This window comes from Musca domestica, unplaced genomic scaffold (genome assembly GCF_030504385.1).
Source record: "Musca domestica strain aabys unplaced genomic scaffold, Musca_domestica.polishedcontigs.V.1.1 2, whole genome shotgun sequence".
NCBI classification, from domain to species: Eukaryota; Metazoa; Arthropoda; class Insecta; order Diptera; family Muscidae; genus Musca; species Musca domestica.
The window spans coordinates 31,290,276-31,315,709 of NW_026712249.1; the positions used below are offsets into that span (position 1 = coordinate 31,290,276).

General features: G+C 36.5%; 2 protein-coding genes across 2 annotated transcripts; one reads left to right on the forward strand and one right to left on the reverse strand.

The window, feature by feature from the left end:
- Positions 1-6,172: 6,172 nt before the first annotated feature.
- On the reverse strand, positions 6,173-10,387 carry LOC101892373 (uncharacterized). The gene is made up of 4 exons (XM_011291999.3): positions 9,780-10,387; positions 9,332-9,568; positions 9,075-9,273; positions 6,173-6,675 (listed from the first exon to the last, which is right to left on the reverse strand). Exons 1-4 carry the CDS (start codon positions 10,294-10,296, stop codon positions 6,246-6,248), a joined length of 1,383 nt encoding a protein of 460 aa, XP_011290301.3. The 5' UTR covers positions 10,297-10,387; the 3' UTR covers positions 6,173-6,245.
- Positions 10,388-12,715: 2,328 nt separating this feature from the next.
- Positions 12,716-13,332, forward strand: LOC109611737 (uncharacterized). Its single transcript, XM_020034911.2, has 3 exons — positions 12,716-12,974; positions 13,046-13,107; positions 13,168-13,332. Exons 1-3 carry the CDS (start codon positions 12,794-12,796, stop codon positions 13,246-13,248), a joined length of 324 nt encoding a protein of 107 aa, XP_019890470.1. The 5' UTR covers positions 12,716-12,793; the 3' UTR covers positions 13,249-13,332.
- Positions 13,333-25,434: the final 12,102 nt, after the last annotated feature.

Below are 25,434 nucleotides of genomic sequence, written 5' to 3' on the forward strand. Positions count from 1 at the left end.
TTGCTTTAAGATTTATGTAGCTTTTCGGTTTTATGTCCGTTGTAATATTTTTCCTCCAATATTTTATGGTAAAAATCTCAAATAATACCATAAGAAAAATGCAGATTTAATAAATGAAATATGTTTTTGTGTACAGGTTAGCAGTCGGCAAAGAATTAAATTTATTCATTTTTATAAAGATTGAATTAAAAACACAGGGAATGGTGGTGATGTTGGATTTGAAATAAAACTAAAAACCTACCAGACCAAAGACTAAACTACAAACCAAAAAAAAAAAAACAAAAAAAAAAACACATGCAATTCGAAGAGAATATAAATTTTAGAATTATGCATTTTATTTCATGCTCTAATGAACAGTATTACACACACATACAGACACACACACGAGTAAAATAATATTTTTTGTGTCTGCATTTATATATTTGTGTGTGCGTTTTCTGCACATATAAAACATGAAATACAATCATTTGTTATTTGTAATAAATAACATTATTTTCAACTATAACTGATTTGGACTGGCAACATCAGCAGAAATGTAAATGTGAAATAAAAGAATTGAATCCTGCCCCGACCAGTCCAGACCAGTTTGTACTTGTGCCATAGTAATCTTCTGGACCAAAGGCAAGAATGGTATTGCACCACTTCTCATATCAAATGTTATAAATTACTTTGGGCTAAGAAAATGATTTGATTTTTGGTGTTTTGTTCTTGGTTGACGGCTGGTGTTCACGAAAGAAACTACTTTCTGATTAAGAGATTTATGAGTAAAGGTTTATCAAATTTCAGAAAAAAAATTCTATTAAAAAAGAGAAAACCAGTTCAAAGTCGGGCGGGCAGACTATATACAGGGTGAGATGAAAAAACTGCAATCAACTTCAGACTGCTGTCATTTCTAAGCCACTCGTCCGAGAGCTGTTAAAATTATTCCAGTGACAGCTCATTATATTGTTTACAAGCGTACAAAAGCATTTTGGTGAAAATTTTCTAGAAAAAAAGTTATTCAAGATGGAATTCAAGCGTGATAGAATGTTTTCTTTATATTTGGTTAGAGAACACCAGCATTTAAATGTGAATAAATCTTTTGTGTCTCGTACCATCGCTCGTTACCGTGGTACTGGTAGTGTAGCCTGATGTCAAGCAAGTGGACGGAAGAAAACAGCAACATCAGCAGAAATGGTTCGAAACATAAAGAAACGACTTGATCGAAACCTACATCGCAGGCGCCGAAAATGGCTCGTGATCTGAACATATCGCAATATTCCATCCGGCAAATTTTGAAAAATGAGCTCGAGGAAAAGCCATTGAAATCCCAAAAAGTGCAAGAACTTACACCGCAACGGAAAGGAAATAGAAAGTGGTGAACTGCCGAATATGGTTTTCTCCGATGAGAAAACATTCGTTGTCCAGCGGTTTGTAAACCAAGAAAATGATTGTGTTTACTTGTGACATCTCTGTCAAAACTTATGGCGTTGCCAGATGGATCCGTCGAATATGGGCAACCCTGTATGCTGAACAAAAATCATGAAATCGGATGAAGACGTATACCAACAGTATATAAAAATCTGAGCCGATCTTCATAAAATTTGGTAGAGTTATTTTCGAGCCGTAGAGAGTTATTTCGCTTCTAGACTGAATTTGGTCGGATGTGCCAAAATTAAATTCATTTGGAATAATATTGGCTGGCATTTGGTGCACAATAAACCTGATGTCGGATAAAAAACTAGCTATATGCTATGCTTGCTATATGGGGGCTATATCTAAATCTGATCAGATCACGATAAGATTTGACGGAGGTATTTTTGAGCTTCATAAGTTATCTGTTATCAAATATCATTCTTGTGGACTGCACATTAAACATGTTAGGGACTTAAACCCCACAAATCGGATGAAACATATATATGGGAGCTATAGCTATATCTAAATAGATTTTCCCCAAACACGATGTACTTGTTTCTAGACTGAATTCGGTCGGATGTGGTAATATTCTAGTCATTGGACTAATATTGGTCATTTGGTGCACGATCAAGCCGAAATCGGTTGAAGATATATATGGGAGCTGAATTTGAACCGATTCTCACAAATTTCAATAGGGTTCGTCCTTGAGCCAAACAAGTATTGTTTGAAAATTTCATTTCACAAAAATACATGGACAGACGAACTCAAAAAGTAGTTCTATGAAAATCCTCAAAAGTAACTTTGGGTCTATCTCGCTTCCTTCACCAGGTAACAAAAAATACCCTTACCACTATGTGGTGGAGGGTATACAAATAGGTTGTTACAAAGAAATAATAAATTTTGAGCTCTTATTATGTAGAAACGCTACTAACAAAAAATGATTTTAGTTGATACGAGGGTCTGGGCCGTATTTTACAATATATTTGACTACAACTTTCTTCGTGAGTGGAAAACCTTTGCAAAGAATACTTTAAAACGCCCATCCAGTTGTTTTCTATTTTAGGTCTGCTTTCATAAATTGCTGGATTTTTCCTATACTAATTTAGTGTTATTTATTCATTTTTAGACCTCCATGGAGTAAGAGCCGAGTTATATTCGAATAATTTTCTGATTACTTTCCAATGTTTCACTAATCCTATCTGTCGTCCTTGGTAAGTCAATGTATTTTTCTACATCACGAACATCCCTAAAAAATGTTGTCACCTATCTTAAAATTTCTCAAATATGACATCATCACTTGTATTGGCATATTTTGAGAAAATTATCCCCCACCCAAAAGATTGCATACAATAGTTTGTTATGGCTAAACGATTTTACATTTCGGTACACTCACACATTCACATAAACATGCACATGAATGGAAAACGACATCTTCCGAACATTAGATGCTTTGATTTGATTTCTTCACCCAAGACGTATTCCTCCATTACTTGCAAATAGACAACACCCCAAAAAAAGGGAAACTGTTATCTTAACAACTTTTTGCCACATTTAAACTTTATTACAGCTACAACGACCTAGCGACCAACCAACTGGCTGTCGGTAGTCCAATTCAAGCTCAAATGCAGCCCATGTCCCATTATGGCTATGCCTTATTTGCTGCCTGACATCGTTTGGCCGAGAAATTGTCACAGCAATTTTCTTCAATTTTATGGCATTGTCTAAACTCTTTTGCAGGACAATCAGTAGAAATGTGGTGCGACATGGCAATGGCAGTGGTGGTGGTGGTGGCACAGCTTTCAGAGACACAAGTATTTCGTAGTGTTTCTGGCTCCGTGTAGTTGCTGATGATGGTGTTGTCGGTAATGGTAAATATTTCAAATAATCTATGTATGTGTGTGTGTGTTTGTTTGTGTTGGTGTGCAGAAAAAAAGGCAATCATTTGGAAAACTATTTCGTCCCAACCGAAACCATTGACACTGACGACGACAACTGACTTTCAAGCGTATGTTTGAAAATGTCAAGTCTGACTGTCGTGTTTTTATTTTTTGCTTTTTTTTTGGAGCGATGGGAAATGGACCAGGACGGGGAAATCAATAACAGGCAATGACGAATTTAAGTGATTACGCATTTTTACTGGTGTAATTCATAGAATCACTTTCTGAGTCGATTTATGCATGTCCGTCCAGCCGTCAGTTCATGTATTTCTGTGAACAAAATGCAGGTTGCATTTATTTCATCCAAATGAGATGCAATTTTCCTGTAGCTGTAGCTCCCATATATATCTTCAGCCGATTTCGGGTTAATTGTGCACCAAATGGCCAATACCAAACCAAATGACTTAAATTTTGGCAAATCCGACCGAATTCAGTGTAGAAGCAAGTAAATCAAATTTGGTAAAAAAAACCTGCAACAAATTCAAACGCCATACTTTTTACATTTTTTTTTTTATTTTATTGAATGAAAGAAAAAATTTCGGAAATAGCATCAAATTTTAGAATAAGTTTAGCTTTTTTTTGAACTGGTCACCTTTGACACGAATTATGGCCTTCAAACGGACAATGAAATCGTCATACGCTGCCCGAATGTTGCTCTGCGGTATTTTGGCCCATTCTCGGCGAAGCACTTGCTTGAGCTGATCGACACTTTGGTATTTTTAGTGCCAACCTTATTTTCCAAGATACTTCAGACACAATAGTCCAATGGATTGGTATTCAAATTTTGGTGCTCATTGTGCCCTGGAAATGAAGGAAGGAACCTCATTTTGTAACCATTCTTGGGTGGCGCGTGCTGAGTGCAATGGTGCTGAGTCCTGTTGCAATGTCTAAGGTCTGCGGCCAAAATGTCTGCGTGCCCAAGGCTTTAATACACCCTCCAGAATATTTTCGCAATAATATTCGGCATTTATTCTAATACCATGGTCGATTAATACGAGCGGAGAGCGACCATCGGCTGTTATGGCGGCCCACACCATCACCATGGCCGGCGCTTGAGTTCTGTTGGCTAACCGAAGGTGCACATCTTCAACTGACCTCTTTGGCAAGTAAACACGATAATTTTATTTGTTTACAAACAGCTGGATAACGAATGTTTTCCCGGAACGAATGTTTTTCGGACAAACCCAAATTCGGCAGTTCACCACTTTCGGCCAAGCGAAGCAACTCTTTAGCCCTTTTGAGTCTATTTTCTTTCTGTTGCGGTGCAAGTTCATCCACTTTTCATGGTTATCAATGGCTTTACCCCAAGCTCATTTTTCACTATATGCCGAATGGAATATTGCGTTCAGCTCACGAGCCATTTTTCGGCCACTGCGATGCGGATTTCCATCAAGTCGTTTCTTTAGATTTCGAACCATTTCTGCTGATGTTGCTGATTTCTTCCGTCCACTTCCTTGACATCGGGCTACGCTACTAGTATCACGGTAATGAGCGATGGTACGAGACACTAAAGATTTACTCACATTTAAACGCTGGAGTGCTCTGACGGTAGCCACTTGCGGTTTTCCAACCAAATATAAAGAAATCAAACTAACAGGTCTGAATTCCATCACGAATAACTTTTTTTCCGGAAATTTCTCACCAAATGCTTTTGCAAGCTTGTAAACAATATAATGAGCTGTCACTGAAATAATTTTAACAGCTGTCGGACGAGTGGCTTAGAAATGACAGCAGTCTCAATTTGGTTGTAGTTTTTTCATCTCACCTCCATATTTTCGGATTTTTAGCGATTTAAGCAACATTATTCACCGGAATTTTTTAATATTTGGTATTTGAAGTTCGAAATGGATGCTACAGTCTAAGACAGAATATTGTGTGTGCAGGTCCACGTCATCGTATAGCTCCCATATAACGGTACCTCGATGAATTCAACGACACTATCCATCGAAATTGCTTCAGATTTGGTATTTGAAGTCCGCAATGGAAACTACAGCCTATGAACGAGAAAATTGTCTGTGCAGTTCCACGTTTTGGTATAGCCCCCATGGTACCTCCCTATATTTGGCATTTTATGATTTTAGCTACATTATAAACAGATTTTTTTCAAGTTTCGCATTTGAATATTGTATGAGTTTATAAAAAAGTTGCAGGTCCAAGTCGTCGTATATACCCAAATGTAACGGCTTCGTCCGATATTTTTAAGATTTTAACAGAATTTTTCTTTTTTTGAAAATTGCCAAATTCGTTCCAAATGGTGGAGGGATTTAAAAGTTCGGCCCAACCGAACTTACAGCTTTTTTTACTTATTTAATATAATCCTTATCGGGGTCGTATCATGCGCTATACATCAAGTGATTTGGTTCAAAGTTGGTATGATTTACTTCACAATTCCCAATATACTCCACTAAATACGCATGGTGGTGTAGGGTATCATATAGACGGCTCCGCCCGACTTTTGACCTTTCCCTACTGGGTTCTCACTATCCTTTACTTATCACACCACCCCCTCTATAGCAAACACAAGTAATGAAATGCAACCGGGCAAAAGTAGTATCGTTTAGCCTGTTTAGATAAGAAAATGATGCTGGTTTACCATAGCCATCAGTGTGGCGGCCATCCACCAGCTACAGACACCAGTGGCAGTCCTTGCAACAGCAGTCGAAACAAACGCCACAGTCTCACCATGAACAGCATGAAAATGGAAAAAGTGGTTAGTGCAGTAACTTGTTTCTACCACAGACTGAGAGTCATGGCATTTGTCCTGTGCCCCACAAACGAATGGAAAACTATTTCAACAATTCTGGGAAAAAAAACCATAATGATTGCACTTCATTTGAAAATATTATTGATTTTAAAATTAAAATTTGTTTATTAAATAAAAAATTGAATTTAAGCATTATTTAAAATTTATTTTTAATTCAATGTCGATTTCCTCGAAAATTCTTCCATCAGGCATTTCAACTCATCATCCATGTCACTTCTCAGATGCTGATTACGCCAAAACGGTTTCAATTGATATTTCCAACGACGCAAATGAAATAAATTACAATATTTATCACTTGACTTCATGAGATCCATAAACAGGGGAAATATTGCCGAACTTAGGCATTGGGCCAGAAAGTATTTATTTTTGCTGGAATTTTTCATGTTCCCCAAAGTTTTGTAAATTTGCTTGGATTTGAGAAATGCATTCCTTGCCATATTACGTTGACTGCCACCCTGTTGCAAATATAATTTTCCCATTTCCATATGGATCTGGGCCTCAGCTGATTGCAATTGTAGTTTCTGTGCCAATTTGAGAGCTTCCTTTAAACTTTGCATTGCTTCATTGGTTTGTTTGAGACTTAAAATAAGGTAATTGGTCAGCGCTTTGAAAAAGCAAAAAAAAAAATGTAAAATTTTAAGATAGACTGGACTGGCTGGACTTTATATCCACAGTATTTTATAGTGAGACATTTTAATTATAGCAAAAGAAGAAATGGTCCGATTACTATCATCTTTATAACAGGTCTTGTGTTAATGGAAATATTGAGATGAACCAAGTCTGAATATTTAATTAATTTATTAATTTAGCTTTTTATGTGCTTCATGGATATTAAATTTTGACACCTTGTGGAGGAGGTACCAGAAGGAGAGTACCGATATATCCCATCTTTACCTTGGGTTAATGAAAGTATTGTGATGTGTGAAATATGAAGCGAACCGGATGCTTATTTCGGATTTTATAATCGTTTCGGTTATTCAAAAATTTGACCCTTTTTTTTTTTGGGGGGGGGGAGGTTTTAGAAGGAATTTTCCGATCTCTACCATCTTTATAACAATAATTGTGCTGATAAAAACATTGAGATTTGTCAAGGTCGAATGGAATTGGATGTTAACTTCGCGTTTTATGAACTTCACGGATATTAACAATTTACACCCTTAGTGGGGGAGGTACTAAAATGAGTGGACCGATACTGTCAATTTTCGCACCTGACTTAATACTAATGCTTAATGTTCGCGAATCCTACAAGCTTATAAATGCCTGTAGCGTATTCCAGGCGGAAACTTTCGCGATCAAAAAAGCCATAGACCTATTGGTAACGAGGAACAACGAGGTTAGCAGTCCGGTGACTATAAACGTCGATTTTCAAGCTTCACTGATAGACATTAACTCCACTACTATCAAGTCTGTTTTGGACTGCAGGAGATCCTTGGAAAATGCTGGGTTGTCCATCAAGCTGTGTTGGGTTCCTGGTCATTACAATATTCCAGGCAACGAGACTGCAGACGAATTAGCTAGGCTAGAATCCGAATCGTCTACTATTGAAGTTGAGAACTCTGTAATCATAAACACTACTCCGAGAGAATTAAACAAAAATCGCTGGACTGAAAGGGAATGCAACATAAGAATCTGGCCCACACTCTCGGAGAAGAAAACAAAGTCGCTACTGTCATTGTCTAAACCTGACTTAAAACTTGTGGTGGGTATCATCACAGGTCACTACAAGGTGAGGGCAAAAATTATAAATGAGTCAAGAAAAAGATGCTGATAATCGTAACGTAACTGAAAATGGGACCGGTTAATCGAACGTCTAGATCGTGCGATTTAAAATCTTTAGACTGGTTTTTTGGGTCAACGTTAAAGCTCAAGTTTATATAGACGAGCCCGGTTCAATTGACATTTTTAATCCCTCTTCTTTCTTTAAACATGTAAAAAGGCTGTAAGTTTGGCCGGGCCGAACTTTGAATACCCTCCACTATTTGTAACGAATTTGGCAATTTTCAAAAAAATAAAATCCGTTAACAATTCTGTTAAAATCTTAAAATTAGCAAATGTAGCCGTTATATTAGGGTCTATACGACGAAGTGGACCATATGCAACTTTTGTCATAAGCCTTTACAATATTCAAATGCGAAAATTGAAACAATTCCGGTGAATAATGTCGCTAAAATCATCAAAATTCCGAATATAGGGAGATACCATTAAAATGAGGGATATACCAAAACGTGGACCTGCGAAGACAATTTCCTGTCATAGACTGTAGTATCCATTACGAACTTCAAATATCAAATCCACTAGTATCCATTACGAATTTCAAATGCCAAATTGAAAATATTCCGGTGAATAATGACGCTAAAATTATCAAATTACCGAATATCGGGAGGTACCGTCATATGAGGGCTATACGAGGACGTGGACATTACGAACTTCATATACCAAATTTGAAACAATTCCGGTGATTAATGACGCTAAAATCATCAAAATACCGAATATCGGGAGGTACCGTCAGATGAAGGCTGTACGAAGACGTGGACCTGCACAGGCAATTTTCTGTCATAGGCTGTAGTATCCATTACGAAAACAAATACGTTGAATAATGTCGCTAAAATCATCAAAGTACCGAATATCGGGAGGTACCGTTATATGGGGGCTTTACGAAGAGGTGGACCCATTTTCAACACCAAAAGTCTTGCAGAAAAAATATTCACTTGAGTAAAAATTTATCAATCTTCTTCACTTCGTTCGGAAGCTAGAGTGATTTCCACAGACGGATAGACGGACAAACGGACGGACATCGCTAAGTCGACATAGAATTTTATGCTGATCAAGAATATACCAAGTTTGTGTGGTCTAAAATGTATGTTTCGAGGTGTTACAAAACGGAATGACAAATTTAATATACCCTCCATATTATGGTGGAGCCTATAAAAAGCAATAAATCTCTCATACATCACGGAGGGAGAGGAGGGGGCACTAACCTAGTATGGCAAATTCCCTTATTGAGATCAAAACGCATTGTCATTTCTTCCGCATGTCTTTTATCAATCTTGGACAAATCATCACAAACAGTTTTGAGGATAGCCAAAGCGATTTCATATTTCTCCCCCTCAATGTAGAATTCAGCAATGTGCAAATGAATGTTTACAAACTGATGTAAGTTTCGCACATTTCGACCCACTACGAAAGGCAATTAAAATTCATTAAGAGAATCTAAATCGAAATTGAATTGCTTCACCTTGTGTTAGGATGCATAGGGCCTTTTGACCTAAGCCTACGGCTTGCAAATAATCGCGAACGGCAATTACTTTGCCAAATTTCAAAAGTGCAGCCACATATTGCTCCACGATGGTGGTGTGCACACACATTAATGCAGGATGAGCATCAGGTTGATTGGACTGTGTAATCCATTTGTGGGTTTGAGCCAAAGCCATTGCCTTGTCGTAGTAATGCAAAGCGAGATTCATATTCTCATCTTACAAAATAAATTGGTTATAAAGAAGTTTACTGAATATAATAAAATCTTTAAAGTGTGGATAACTAAGTAGCTTGCCATATTTTAAGACATATCATAAGGAGATGCAAGAGCCGCACTCGAATCCTGCAGTCCTTTCGCCCTATAATTTGACATTAATATGCCTAGCCATGATACCAAGCTGCTGATGTACCCTCACTTTTAAACTTACTCTCCCCACTCAAAAAATTGCCATATTTCAAATAAATCATTGCAATTGGCCGCTCAACATTGGCCTTCCCATTGCCAACCTTATCGGATATTTTCGCCACAATCTCATAGATATCACGCCGCAGCCAATTAAATTTTGTGACATATTTCGGTTCATCCATTAGCGCCACAATTTGATATAACAAATTAAAAGTTACCGCCATCCCCTCACATTGCTCCAGCAGAGCTGACCTCTCGGCCATTTTACAATTGTCATAGAGAGACATTAGCAAGCTTTCATTGTCCATTACACGATCTCGTATAACATTGTTGAGATAATAATCCGTTTCTTTGGCTGCCAAAAATTCAAAATATTTTGCCGATACCAAACAGCCATCTTCACGCAGTTCCTGCACCAGAGCTTTGTAAAGATCGCCGGCATGACGACGCGCTTCACGAAATGAAAATTTGCAAATTCGATTTTGCAACTCCTTCTTGTCGAAAGTGACTTTTATGCGTTCCTCTTTGGAGTGTGACATTTTTCTCCAGAATAGCTTTGTGAAATAAAATTTTTGTTATTTAGCAAATTTGAAAAGCCCTTCAAGAAAATTTTGAAGTAATAATACTCATACTTGGAGTGCTTCAATAAAACTGGCTTCAAATGAAATTGGCATCAATGCCTACATGAGATCGAGCAAGCAGACTACTGTTGACAAAAATTTGACAATAAACTTAGTAGTTTATATGACTCTCTTTGGATTACAATATGTCAATTGACGGCAAACTTGGTTGCCGAATGGCCGTTCTGGGGCTGGATTCTTGTTCTATGAAAATATGAAATGAAAAATATTTCCTTTATAAAATTTTTCATTTGACGTTTCTTTCCTTTATAAAAGTTTTCATTTCACATTTTCATAGAACAAGAATTGAGCCACTGGTTGGTCTAATTTTCCTGGGTATAATTTTCAAGGTATTTATGGACAGGGACATTATTTTTGACATTATTTCAAAAACGAAATCTTCCAAAATGTATTTGGACATAAGGTGGCTTCTAACATATTGTAGTGTTGGTAGTGTTGTAGGGTATCCCATGGTCTTCCCCGCACGACTGTAGCCTTTGCTTACTTGCTTGTTTTTTTTATTTTTTTTTTTTTTCAAAAAAAAAATATTTTTTAAAAAATCCAGTGAAATGTTGTAAAAAACATAATGTTTCGTTAAGAGGTGCTGCAATATACTTTAAAAATAGGCTTTAAAACAATCCGCTGGTTTATCTCTGGAAATATACTTAAAAATCCAAGACGCTCTTTAACAACAAATATTGTTTTAAAAAATCCATTTTTTTTTTTTTTTTTTTTTTTTTTGTTAGTTAATGTTTTGTTTTCTTGGTGCTTGCAGAGAACTCCTAAATCTCAAATCTGGAGGTCCTTCAAAATACGAAGAAAAAAATCTAACATTTTTTATACAAGATGCTTTCAATATTCTTAACGGATACGATTCAAAATCTAATCAAAACAAGTTAAAAAGCAGTAGTTCGGCCGGGCCGAACTTTGAATACCTCTCACCATTTGGAACGAATTTGGAAATAAAATCCTGAAAAAACTTTGGTAAAATTTTAAAAATACCGAATATTTTAGTTATATTGGTGCTTATACGACGTGGACCCACACAGGCATTATTTGTCATGAGTCATTACCAAATTCAAATTCGGAACTTGAAATAAACGGTGAATAATGTAGCTAAAATCAGAATATAGGGAGGTACCTTTATATCGGACCTGTGCGAAGACCTTAACCTGAGTAGACAATTTTTTGTCACAGGCTGTAGCATCCATTACGAACTTCAAATACGACATTTCAAACAATTTCGGTGAGTATTGTACCTAAACTCGCCAAAATACCGAATATAGGGTGGTACTGGTATATGGGGCCTATACGAATACCTGGACCTGCATAGACAATTTTCTTTCACAGACTGGAGATTCCATTACGAACTCTAAATGCGTAATTTGAAAAAAATTTGGTGAATAAAGACGCTAAAATCACCAAAATACCGAATATACGGAGGTACCGTTATATGGGGGCTATACGAAGACGTGGACCTATTCTCTTTCAGGAGGTAAAGTGCCCACAAAGAACTCCTCGTGTGGATTTCTAGACTATTCTATTAGAAAATGTGGCTAAAATCATCAAAATACCGAATATCGGGAGTTTCCTTTATATGGGGGTTATACGATATCGTGGACCTATGTAGATAATTCTCTGCCAAGAGAAAAAGTGCTTTTAAAGAACAGCTTGTGTGGATTTACACACAATTTCATTAAAAAATGTGGCTAAAATCATCAAAATACCGAATATCGGGGGTACCGTTATATGGGGGCTATATGATATCGTGGACCGATATAGCTCATCTTCGAACTTGAACTGCCTGCAGAAAAAAGAGAGATCTGGGCAAAATTTTAGCTTTTTATCTTAATTCGTTTAGCAAGACAGATCTAAATCGTCTTAGAATTTTACGCTGATCAAGAATATATATAATTTGTTGGGTCTAAAATGATTATTTCGATGAGTTACAAACGGAATGACGAACTTAATATACCCTCCATACTATGTATGGTGGAGGGTATACAAATTTTATGATCGACTACTATTTGGCACTTTCACACAGTACTATGCAATTAATATAGGTACTTAAATATACGTGGTATATACTATTGGTAGAATATTTTGTATTATTTACTTCCTTTAGTAGTTTGTTCTTCTGTTTTTTTTTTTCTTGTGCGAATTTCCCGAAAGATTTTGTATTTTTTATTTTCCTTTGAAACAGAGGCAGAAATCCAGCGTATCCCACATCCAAAAATCACCCATCACCCTTACCCTTTCATAAATATATTCATATCCCTATTTGTCAATTTTGAAAAAAAACTCTAAATTTATTTTCCATCGACAGCAATTCAAAATTGATTACAACAAACGATTTTGTTCAAAACATTTGTAACCACAACAATCGTCATCGTAGGAAATTTTCAGAAAATCTCTTATGCGTTTATTGTGGGAGGGAGGCGAAAAACTTTTCCGTTTATTAAAATCTGCAGCCAAATTTTGCAACACAATTGTTACATTAACAACAATTGAACGCACCACCATCAACAACAACAAAAAGGAAAGAGCAAAAGACGATAAAGAAGAAGCAGAAGCAGCTGCAGGCCAATTAGTTTATGGTAAGCCTACAATTTTGGCAATATGTTACCCCGAAAAACTTTACCATGTAGCATTCATATTCCCTTCAAAGAGCAAAGCACAAAGAAGACACAGGCAAGCAACCAAAAGAAGAAGAAGCTGATACAAAAGAAAGTAAGAAAAATGAAAAGTAGCAATTTGTAAAGCAATTATAATATCAACACTTTGCTAAAGCTACGCACACGCTTACATATTTGCCCGCTGCATAGCATGGCAAAGATAAAGTTTTGTGCCAGGGAAACTTTCGCACAATGAGGCTGTGGAATTGAAACGCTTAAAATGCCGCTTGACGTTTACATGTTTACAAAAGTAAATTATGCTTTGGAATCGAAAAAGGAAGGCTCGGTAAGTAAAATTGGGTACACGCAATTGGCTTTTTAAATATCTATAAAAAAACAGTAAGGAAATGTCACTATATGACACCCTACACCACTATGCATATTTAAAAGAACTCCCGTAACAAAAGTTTTTATTTTAAGTAGATTAGTTTGGTTCCAGAGGGAACTAATATGTAGGAGGCATATCCAGTTCTGGATCGATTTTCACTAAATTTTATTATACCCTACACCACAAGGTGGTCAGGGTATTATGTCTTTGTGCATTTGTTTGTAACAGGCAAAAGGAAACGAGATAGACCCATAGTTCCTTTTGATGATCTGCATAGATGCACCTTCTGAGTTGATTTATGCATGTCCGTCCGTCCGTCTGTCCATGTATTTTTGTAAACAAAGTACAGTTCGTATTTATTGCCCTATCCAGATTAAATTTTGCATAAGTCACTAGTTTGGTCCAAGGACGAACCCAATTGAAATTGAAGATAATCGGTCAAAATTTAGATATAGCTCCCATATATATCTTCGTCCGATTTGCTTTTTGTTGCGCACCAAACGTGTAATATCAGTCCGAATAGTATGGAATTTTGCACGTACGATCAGATTGGACCTGAAAATAAGTACGCCAAATTTGATCGAAATCGGTTCAGATATAACTATAGCTCCCATATATATTGTTCATCCGATTTATTATTTTTGTCCTCCGCAGCCGTAATATGCAATATTTGTGGAAATATATCAAATACAGCTCAGAAATACATTTGCTAAATTTTATCGAGATCGGTTCAGATTTCGATATAGCTCCCATATATAAGTTCGTCCGATTTACCTTTGATTGTGCACCAAACGTCTAATATTTGCCCAAATGGGATGAAATTTGGCACATACGACCGAATTTAGTCTAGAAGCTAGTGTCAAATTTGGTGCAGATCGGTTCAGATATAGCTATAGCTCCCATATATACTGTTCATCCGATTTGTTATATTTGTTACCCACAGCCGTAACATGCACTCCGTAACAACGATATTCAGGGAAATATTTCAAATACAGCTCAGAAATATCTTTGCCAAATTTTATTGAGATTGGTTCCGATTTGGATTTAGCTCTCATATATATTATTATCCGATTTCAAATAAATTGTGCACCAAATGGGCAATACAAGTCCGAATTTAAAAGATACAAATGCTTCGGCATATTTAGTCCTTTGAACTTTAAATTATAATTATAATCATAGCGTGTATGACTGAATTCTCCCATAAAAACTTTTTGTAGATATGCGGAGCTCTACTAAATTAGCAAAGTGGTGTAGGGTATCATAAATTCGGCCCCGCTCGACTTTAAGACTTTCTTTACTGGTTTTTTATTAACATGGCTATCAAGTGCATGATTTCGCTTGGAGAAGAATTAAAATATATATATATATATCGGAACCGAGTTGCACAAAATGGAAACGCACGTCCCGAAATTCACCCATGTAGGCTGATATTACCCATTATTTGCACAAACATGAAATCGGATATGTCTGAGCTTGAATCTTGAATCTTGGTCGTTCTCGTATTATTTCAGAGCTGTATCTGATGTCTGGTACCAAAGGTCATTGTTGTGGAATGCATATTACGCGTGTGAGGGTCTTTAAACCCCAAATCGAATAAATCATATATATGGGAGCTATAGCCATATCTGAACCGATTTACAAATTTGAAGCGCTAGTTTCTAGGATGAATTTGGTTGTAATTGCCAAATTTCAGCCCATTTGGGCTGATATTAGCCATTTGGTGCACCTGATATCGGATAAAGATATATATGGGAACTATACCTTAGTCTGAACCGATTTCTATAAAATTTGACAGAGGTATTTTCGAGCAGTATCTGATGATATTATTCTTCTGGAGTGCATATTACCAAAATTTTATGTACCAAAATTCAGGTCGTTAGGACTTATATTGGCCATTTGGCGCGATCTGCATTTTGTTCACAAGAATACATGGACGGACGGACTGACATGCATAAATCGACCCAGAAAGTGATTCTATGAATATCCACAAAAGTAACTGCACAAAGACATAATACCCTTACCTCTATGCGGTGTAGGGTATAAAGACGGCAAGATATAAAAATATATTAAGAGTCTCTAAAGATCCCCTGTGTGTAGATGACAGTATTCTATATGAGGTCGACAGCTTGCAAGTTTCGTTGGAGACTTCCTTAGGGTATATCATATGTAGAGGATCGCCTGGGGTCTTCTGTAACAAGAAGATCTCCTGAGGATTTTCTATTGGTAGAATATGGGTAGGGTCTTCCATACCACCTGAGGGTTTTCTATTGCCAGAAGACTCCCTCAGCGTCTCCTAAATTCGGTGGGCATTCTCAGGGTTTTCCATACGTAGAAACCCCCTCCTGGGGATCTTTTATATGTAGAAATCCTCCTGAGGGTCTTTAAAAGCAAAATACCTCTTGAGTGTCTTCTATACGTAGAAAATATTTTAAAGGTATTCTAAAGGAACTGCTGAAGGTCTTATATATATGCCCAAAACTTTTTAAGGTATTCTGAGCACAGAATAACTCTTTAAGGTATAGAAGACAGACAGACAAATATTTTAAAGTTATTCTGAAGGAACTCCTGAAGGGCTTCTATATATGCACAAGACGTTTTAAGGTATTCTGAGCATAGAACAACTCTTTAAGGTCTTCTATAAAAGAAGCAGAATGTCCTTGTAAATAAAAAAGAACAATTAAGAGTCTTTAAGGAATAGACGACTTTTCAAAGATATTTTATCGAAAGCTGCCCTGAAGACCTCTCTAAGGTCTTTTGAACATACTATATTCTCAAGGAAAGATTTCTATAGACAGGAGGCCTCATAACGTCTAACTATTTATAAAACCTTTTCAAGGCAATTTTTAAATAAAATGCCTCCTTCAAGGACTTTTGAAAAGTATTCTCTGCAAGAGGAATCTTATATATTCTATATGGGTCTCATAATTTTTTGTCACTTTATTTCCATTAATATGAACTGTTTGTTCCCCCTCTACAAATAACATATGAGCATTTTTGTAGCATGGCATACTCAGAAAACTTCAAAAAACTACCATTCTCTTCATAAGAAATAACGTGCACTGCCTTAGAATTACAGCAAATTTATTATGGTTTATGTGCAAATGCTAGCATAAAATATAAGAAAACCTCGTTTATCCCACAGGGCTTTCACCTGTTCCAGCTTTCTTTTCATGTCACATATTCACATAATAAATGACTAGCATATTCAATACTTTCGATGGCCATGTGGAATATTGTCTTGTGGAGAAAAATCTAAAGTAATTTTTTCAATTAAAATCCATTTATATAGAATGCCATTCATGAGGTGCATGTGTGCGTATTCACTCACAAAAATATGTAATAAATGTGCAATTATTTATCACCGATGTGTGTGTGTAAGATATGTAACAATCTTCATATAATATATGATAAGTGTAGCAACATATGAACGATTTCAACCGATCTTGATATTATTCGTGCAATTGGAAATTGGTGCAAGAAAAGGATTATTGTAGAGACGGAAAGGCCATGAAAGTATTATTTAATTTATTTTTATACCCAACAACACTATGTGTTGGGGGTATTATAAGTTATATTGGGCCAAAAATTATGTAACACCTCGAAATATTGGCTTCCCACATGAGAAAGTATATATGGGTATTCCTAGCTCGCTGAGCTGAGTCGATCTAGCTATGTATGTCCGTCCGTCCGTCTGTCCATGTTAATTTGTAATCAAGCTACAGGTCGCAATTATGAACCGATTCTCATGAAATTGAAAATGGAGGTGGGGTTAGAGTCAGAATTGAACTCTATTGTTTTTGGAGATGATCGCACGATATTTAGGGGTTAAAATGGACCAAAAACAGAAAATTTTCCTGATTTTGCAGTTGCTCTATAGGCCACAATTATGAACCAATCGACACGAAAATTTATACGAGTTAGAGCGTGAGACTGGCCAGAAACCTACCAATTTGAGCGGCCATCGGACAATAATTAGCGGGTAAAATAGACCCTAACTTTTATGTTAGAAAATAGGAAAATTTCCACTAAACCGCGAATATTTTTAGTCCCAGCCAAATCTCAAATACATTAAAAGATCACTTCTGACCATTGCAGTGATGCTAATAGCCAATAAATCGGATATATAGCAAAATAGGTACAATACATATGTAAAAGAATTGATCTTATTTATTCTGCTTGTAAATCAAGAACCGCTGGGCCGATTTTCACAATTCCCATCAATTTGGAATGGTCTCTTGCCAGAAAAAGATAAAATTTAAGAAAGTTGCGGGATAATATACCAAAAAAAATCTATATCTTTTGTTTCATTTTTTCCATCTTTGTCATATTTTTTATCGCATGCGATTTTTTCAATTTGACTTACAATTTTGAATTTTAAATTTTCTAAATTTTTACACTCCCAACACTACGTTTTGAAGGTATTATATGTATGTCGTCATTATCGGCCGATCCTCACGGGTCGGAATTGAAGCCTATTGTTCTTAGGATGTGCATTAAGAGGTTTAAATGGCTAAAAAATTTTAAATTTTTCTAATTTTGTAGTCGTTCTATAGGCCACAATTTACTACTAATCGAGACGGAATTTGGCATCGAAAGAGAGTTGAGGACAGAGAAGAAGAAGAAGAAGTCTAGCATTTTAGATGACCATTGGATTATATTTAGCTGTAAAATGGACCACAGCTTTCCTGTGCAATTGTTTGGAATACTTCCCAACACTACGGAATGCGTAAATATTGGCCAAATTCTCCTAAGGGTAACCTCTGGGCAGGGCTCTTTGGCATTATTTCAAAAACGAAATCTTATAAAATGGATTTGGATATAAATGGACTTCGAACATTTTGTAGTGTTGTAGGGTATCACAGGGTCAGCCCCGCACGATTATAGCCTTTGCTTACTTTTTATACCCTCCACCTTGGAAAGGAGGGTATATTAACTTTGTCATTCCGTTTGTAACATCCTTAAATATTCGTCGTAGACCCCATAAAGTATATATATTCATAATCAGCATAAAATTCTAAGTCGATTTAACGATGTCCGTCTGTCTGTCTGTCTGTCCGTCTGTCTGTCTGTCTGTCTGTCTGTCTGTCCGTCTGTCTGTCTGTTGAAATCACGATACAGCCCACATTATTTGACGTAGAGCGCCAAAATTTAGCAGAGCAATTGGTATTGTGTCTAGGATGGTTGGTATTGAAAATGAGATATATCGGTCCACGTTCTGGTATAGCCCCCATATAACGGTACCTCCCGATATTCGGTATTTTGATGATTTATGCCACATTATTTAACGGATTTGTCTGAAAATTGATATTTGTAGGTCATAACGGGTCCCTGTATGTGTGGCAAAACATAGCATGTATAGGTCCACGTTTTGGTATAGCCCTCATATAACGGTACCTCCCGATATTCGATATTTTGATTATTTTTGCCACAGTTTTTAACGGATTTGTCTAAAAATTGGTATTTGTTGGTCATAATGAGTTCCAGCTCCGGTGGCGAAACATTGCATGTATGGGTCCATGATTTGGTATAGCCCCCATATAACGGTACCTCCCGATATTCGGTATTTTGATGGGTTTTGCAACATTTTTTCACTGATTTGTGTAAAAATTGGTATTTGTGAGTCATAATGGGTCCTAGTTCGTGTGGCGAAACATTGTATGTATAGGTCCACGTTTTGGTATAGTCCCCATATAACGGTAGCTCCCAATATTCGGTATTTTGATGATTTTTGACTGATTTTTTCACGAATTTCACTGAAAATTTGGTAGTTGTAGATCATAATGGGTCCCAGTTCGTGTGGCGAGTCATTGTAATTATAGGTCCACGTTTTGGTATAGCCCCCATATAACGGTACCTCCCGATATTCGGTAATTTGATGACTTTTGCCCCTTTTTTCACGTATTTGTCTGAAAATTGGTATTTGTAGGTCATAATGGGTTCTAGCTCCGTTGACGGAACCTTGCATGTGTTGGTCCACGATTTGGTAGAGCCCCCATATAACGGTACCTCCCGATATTCGGCATTTTAATGGTTTTTGCCACATTCTTCTAATGTTTCCTTTACCCTAAGGTGGAGGGTATTAAAAGTTTGGCCCGGCCGAACTTAATGTTTTTTTACTTGTTTTTCATTTAATTTGTTGTTGGAAAATGGTCAGGCTTAATTCAATTATTGTTGTTTTTGTAAAAACAACGTTTGGTTATTAGTGGAGAACGATGGTAATGTTTACCAGGGGGTGAGGCAGGGAATCCCTAGGATTCGTTTATATTATTTCTTCACTTGGTCAAGGCTTAAATGACACATTTATATGAATAACAATAGGAGATCTATGAATTACCAAAGCAATTTTCTCTCTGCGCATAACAACAAACAACTTTTCAACAAGACTCCGACCACAAACCAATTTTTAGAGACTCGGACTCCAAAACAAAAAAAAAAAAAAAAAAAAAAAAACTTAAAAGTAAAATGTAATTATACTGAATTGTTTCAAATCCTGGCCTCGGAATGAATCTTATTGTCATAGGTGACAACTGGCCAGATTTAGATACATCTCCCATACATAAGTTCTACCGACCGAGAAAAAACTAAAAAAGTAAACGTATTTGTATGCGAGTTTTTTCCCGACTACGCCCCTAGCTAAATTGCTCGACTCCGATTTCAGTCAACCGGCATTCAACACAGATACCCCCATCATGTCATACGGGATGCAGGATATTTTTGTAAGTAGTAAACCTATACATCATTGCTTTAATTTGGCAAACATAGACATTCGCAAGTGAAACTATGCCAAAGATCACCCTTTTTGAGGGAGATGTGTGAATAAGTTTAACCCGATATTTTCCATTTTCGTACCACACATAACAACAACCTCGGCCACAGGTATACAGGGTGAGATAAAAAAAACTCACCAAAATCAAACGCCATAATTTTTAAATTTTTTTTTTTTTTTAATTTTATTGAATAAATCAAAAAATGTCGGAAACAGCATTAAATTTAGGAACAAGTTTAGATTGGATTTGGAACGAATTATGGCCTTCCAACGGTCAATGGAACGTCACACGCTGTTGTACTGCGGTATTTTGGTCCATTCCCGGCAAAGCGCTTGCTTGAGATGATCGACACTTTGGTATTTTTTAGTGCCAACCTTGCTTTCCAAAATACTCCAGACACAATAGTCCAACGGATTGGAATCCGGAGATTTTGGTGGCCATTTGAGAGATTTTGGTGGCCATTATGCGCTGCAAAAGAAGCGAGCAACCTCATTTTGTGGGTAAAATGTTTGAGTGCCCAAGGCTTTAATACACCCTCCAGAATATTTTCGCAATAATATTCGGGTATTATTCTGATGCCACGGTCGATTAACATGAGCGGAGAGCAACCATCAGCTGTTATGGCGGCCCATACCATCACCATGGCCGACGCTTGAGTTCTGGTGACCAACCGAAGGTGCACATTTTCATCTGACCTCTTTGGCAAGTTAACACGATCATTTTGTTTGTTTACAAAGTGCTGAACAACGGATGTTTTTTCATTGGAGAAAACCAAATTTGACAGTTCGCCACCTTCGGCCAAGCGAAGCAACTCTTTAGCTCTTTTGAGTCTATTTTCTTTCTGTTGCGGTGTAAGTTCTTGCACTTTTGGAATTTCATTGACCTTACCCCGAGCTCATTTTTCAATATTTGCCGAATGGAGTATTGCGATATGTTCAGCTCATGAGCCATTTTTCGGCCACTGCGACGCGGGTTTCGATCAAGTCGCTTCTTTACTTCTTTCGAACCATTTCTGCTGATGTTGCTGTTTTTTTTCCGCCCTCTTCCTTGACGTCGGGCTACGCTACCAGTGTCACGATAACGAGCGATGGTACAAGACACAAAAAATATGTTCACATTTAAATGCTGGAGTGTTCTAACTATAGCCACTTGTGGTTTTTCAGCCAAATATAAAGAAATCACACTATCAAGCATGAATTCCATCATGAAAAAACACAAGTAAAAAAGCATTAAGTTCGGCCCGGCCGAACTTTAAATATTCTCCACCATTTAGAACGAAGTTGGAAATTTTCTAAAAATATAACATTCGCCAAAAATTCTGCTAACATCTTAAAAATATCGAATATAGCTGTTATATTAGGGTATGTGCGACATGCACTTGATAGGCATTGTTTGTCACAAGCCATTACCATATCCAAATTCGAAACTTGAAATAAACGGTGAAAAATTTAGCTAAAATCATTAAAACACCGTATATGGGGAGGTAGCGTTATATCGGAGCTATACGAAGACCTGGACCTGCGCAGACAATTTTCTGTCACAGGCTATAGCTTCCATTACCAACTTTAAATACGACATATCAAACAATTTCGGTGAGTATTGTACCTAAAATCGTCAAAATAGCGAATATAGGGAGGTACTGATATATGGGGCCTATACGAAGACCTCGACCTGTATAGACAATTTTCTGTCACAGACTATAGTTGCCACTACGAACTCTAAATACGTAATTCGAAACTATTACGGTGAGTAATGTCGCCAAAATCATCAAAATACCGAATATATGGAGGTATCATTAAAACACCGTACATAGGGAGGTAGCGTTATATCGGAGCTATACGAAGACCTGGACCTGCGCAGACAGTTTTCTGTCACAGGCTATAGCTTCCATTACCAACTTTAAATACGACATATCAAACAATTTCGGTGAGTATTGTACCTAAAATCGTCAAAATAGCGAATATAGGGAGGTACTGATATATGGGGCCTATACGAAGACCTCGACCTGTATAGACAATTTTCTGTCACAGACTATAGTTGCCACTACGAACTCTAAATACGTAATTCGAAACTATTACGGTGAGTAATGTCGCCAAAATCATCAAAATACCGAATATCGGGGGGTACCGTTATATGGGGGCTATACGAAGACGTGGACCTGTACAGATAATTTTATGTCTCAGGCTGTAGTATTCATTTCGAACTTCAAATGCCAAATTTGAATCAATTCCGGTGAATTCCGGTGCTATATGAAAACATGGACTTATATGGCCCATTTACGAACTTAACCTGCCTACTGGCAAAATAAATATGTGTGCAAAATTTTAGCCTTCTACAGACAGACGGACAGACAGACAGACACACAGACAGGCGGACATCGCTAAATCGACTTAGAATTTAACGCTGATCAAGAATATATATAGTTTGTTGGGTCTGACGTGAGTATTTCGGGGAGTTACAAACGGAATGACAAAATTAATATATAGTGTGGTGGACTATGGAGGGTATATTAATTTTGCATATTATGAGAAGATATAAAAATGAGAAGAAGTTACCTTGCCCAGAAAATATGGAATTTTCAAACAAGATGAAGATAGCTAGCATCAATAGCTGCAGAACGGTAAACAATATCTTAATGAAATTTTTGCAATTGAATAACTCAAATATTTCACACGAGATTTTTATGTTAACTATCTCATATGAGTACCTCACCATACATACTCCCATATTAGGGTTCATACATATATGGTATGATTACACATATTGTTGATGTAAACTTAAGATGGCATTGATGAAGACAGCAGTACCACCGCATGTTCTCCTCCTCCCAAAAACACATCCCGGCTGCATAACATCACATTGCAGCGTCATTACAAACCATTAAAGACACCGCCTGCAATTTTTGAACTGTTTGCCAGCCGTCATCAATGGAAATAGAATAGACAATGGCAACGAAAGTAATTGCATTGGAAAATGACTTTTAAGTTATTTATGATTACAATCATCATTTGCAGGAGAGCATTTTGTTCTTGCAGGTACCTGATTGTTCTTCTCTGCCAAGAGAATGGCATCTCGAAATGTGTGTGTGTGTGTATGTGGAAGAGTTTGGAGTGTTGAAATTTATTACATTTGTCGAATGCATTATGTATGTGTTGAAATGGGTGTGTGTATGTGTGTATGTCTTTTGTAAAAAGGAGTTTGGGGAGGAGAAAAACGATTTGTTCCTTGGATGGGCTCACAAATTCCACCTCTGCAGATCCTCCTCATAGTACATCAACAACAGGATAATGATAAGATAAATGGTAGAACAACATATCCTCCATATCCACATGTAGAGGATATGTCCTCTCACTCCCTGAACACCATCGCCAGATAATAATGCCAAATCATTTAGTGACTCCAGGGTAATGGCAAATTTGCTGCATGGTTCCCATGTTACCGAGTGAATGAATGAATGAGGGAATGCAGAAACGATGCCTTGCAAGTGAAACATAAGCATTTGTTGTGCCGTCCACATAACCGTAATAACTTAAGAGTAGGTAGGTTTGTACGATGATGGCATCTTAAGTATTATCAATTACTTATCTCCCAAATGTTGTATGTTTGTAACTAAGTGTGTGTGTGTGTTTTTTGTATAGGGAATTGTGTGTTTAATGATCCAAATTAATTGATTATGAATTGGAATATTATAGCAGCTCTGACATTTGAATGTCTTGCCATTTTAGTTAATGACATTGTGTGGATTTTTGTGTCGGGTTGTGTTGCCAAACAAACCCTTGGGCCTTTCAACGATATTTATTATTAGTTATTATTGTTTTAAATGAATTGTAATTACCTTAAAGAATTCTATTATATTTTAATAATTCATAACAAAATTCAATTAATAATAATATTATGGCATTTCGCAAAAAGTCATTATTTGCATTTAGTTGAAAGAGTTCTTATAATTAAATCATATCTATTACCAATTGTATGCAATTATCAATTGTTAAAATAACAAACAATGTATGTGAGGAAACACATCCCAATAGTTTTATTAACCTACCCAACATACCAAAAATACAATACAGCTTGAGAATAATATTATGAAAATAGTTTATCGTAAGAATTCCTCAACAATGCTAGTGAAAACCTTTTTTGCACAAACTTTTCTCAAATCTGTCTTTTGTTGACAAATTTGTTTTGATTTTTTTTGTGAAAATTGTCGACAAAAAAAATATTTTCTTTGGTTAAAATCAAAATCACGCGAATTTAAGACCCATTTCTGGACGAAACTCTAAGGTAATGATGAATAATAAATCTGGGAATCTGTAGTGTATATTATTTCAATCTCATTTCAGAATAGAGGCGTCAAAAAGTTGCAAGAATTCAAGAGAAGTGAAGAATTAGTGGAGGAGATGCGGAAGCTCAAATAAGGGGAAAGAAATCATCTAGGTATCAATGCAACAGGAGGCAGCGACAGCTGGGATGGCGATCAATGAATGAAATGTGTAAAATAATTAAAAAATAAATATTTTATACCATTGAAAAATAAGCTTGATATAATATTACTTTCGTAAGCTTATTCTGCAATTACAAGAATAAGCTTATGAATAAGGGTTCTCTTTCGATTATTCTATAATTGTTAAACAAGCATTTCTCAATACATTCTCAAGATTTTCTCAAGCTTAAGGCTTATTTTTGAAAGCTTATTAAAATATTATTCTCAAGTCAATTTGGTATGTTGGGTAAGGTCTGGTGTGAAGAGGGAATATTTCGGTGCACTCCTTATGGTACCTCCCACACAAAAGATCAAAATTTCCAAAAAAAAAAAACGAATAAAAAAGCTGTAAGTTCGGGCTGGCCGAACTTTGAATACCTTCCACCATTTGGTACAAATTTAACAATTTAAAAAAAAAAAAAAAAAATCCCTTAAAAATCTGTTAAAATCTTGAAAATACCTAATGTAGCCGTATATTAGAGTCTATACGACGATGTGGACCTGCACAGACAATTTTCTGTGATAGGCTGTAGCATCCATTATGAACTTCAAATGCAAAATGTGAAACAATTCCGGTAAATAATGCCGCTAAAATCTTCAAAATACCGAATATTGGGAGGTACCGTTATATGGGGGCTATACGAAGACGTGGACCTACATGGCTCATTTTTTGTCTTAGTATGTAGTATTCATTACGAAATTCAAATACTAAAACTGAAACAATTCCGGTAAATAATGTCGCTAAAATGATCAAAATACCGAATATCGGTATACCGGTACCGTTACATGGGGGCTATACGAAGACGT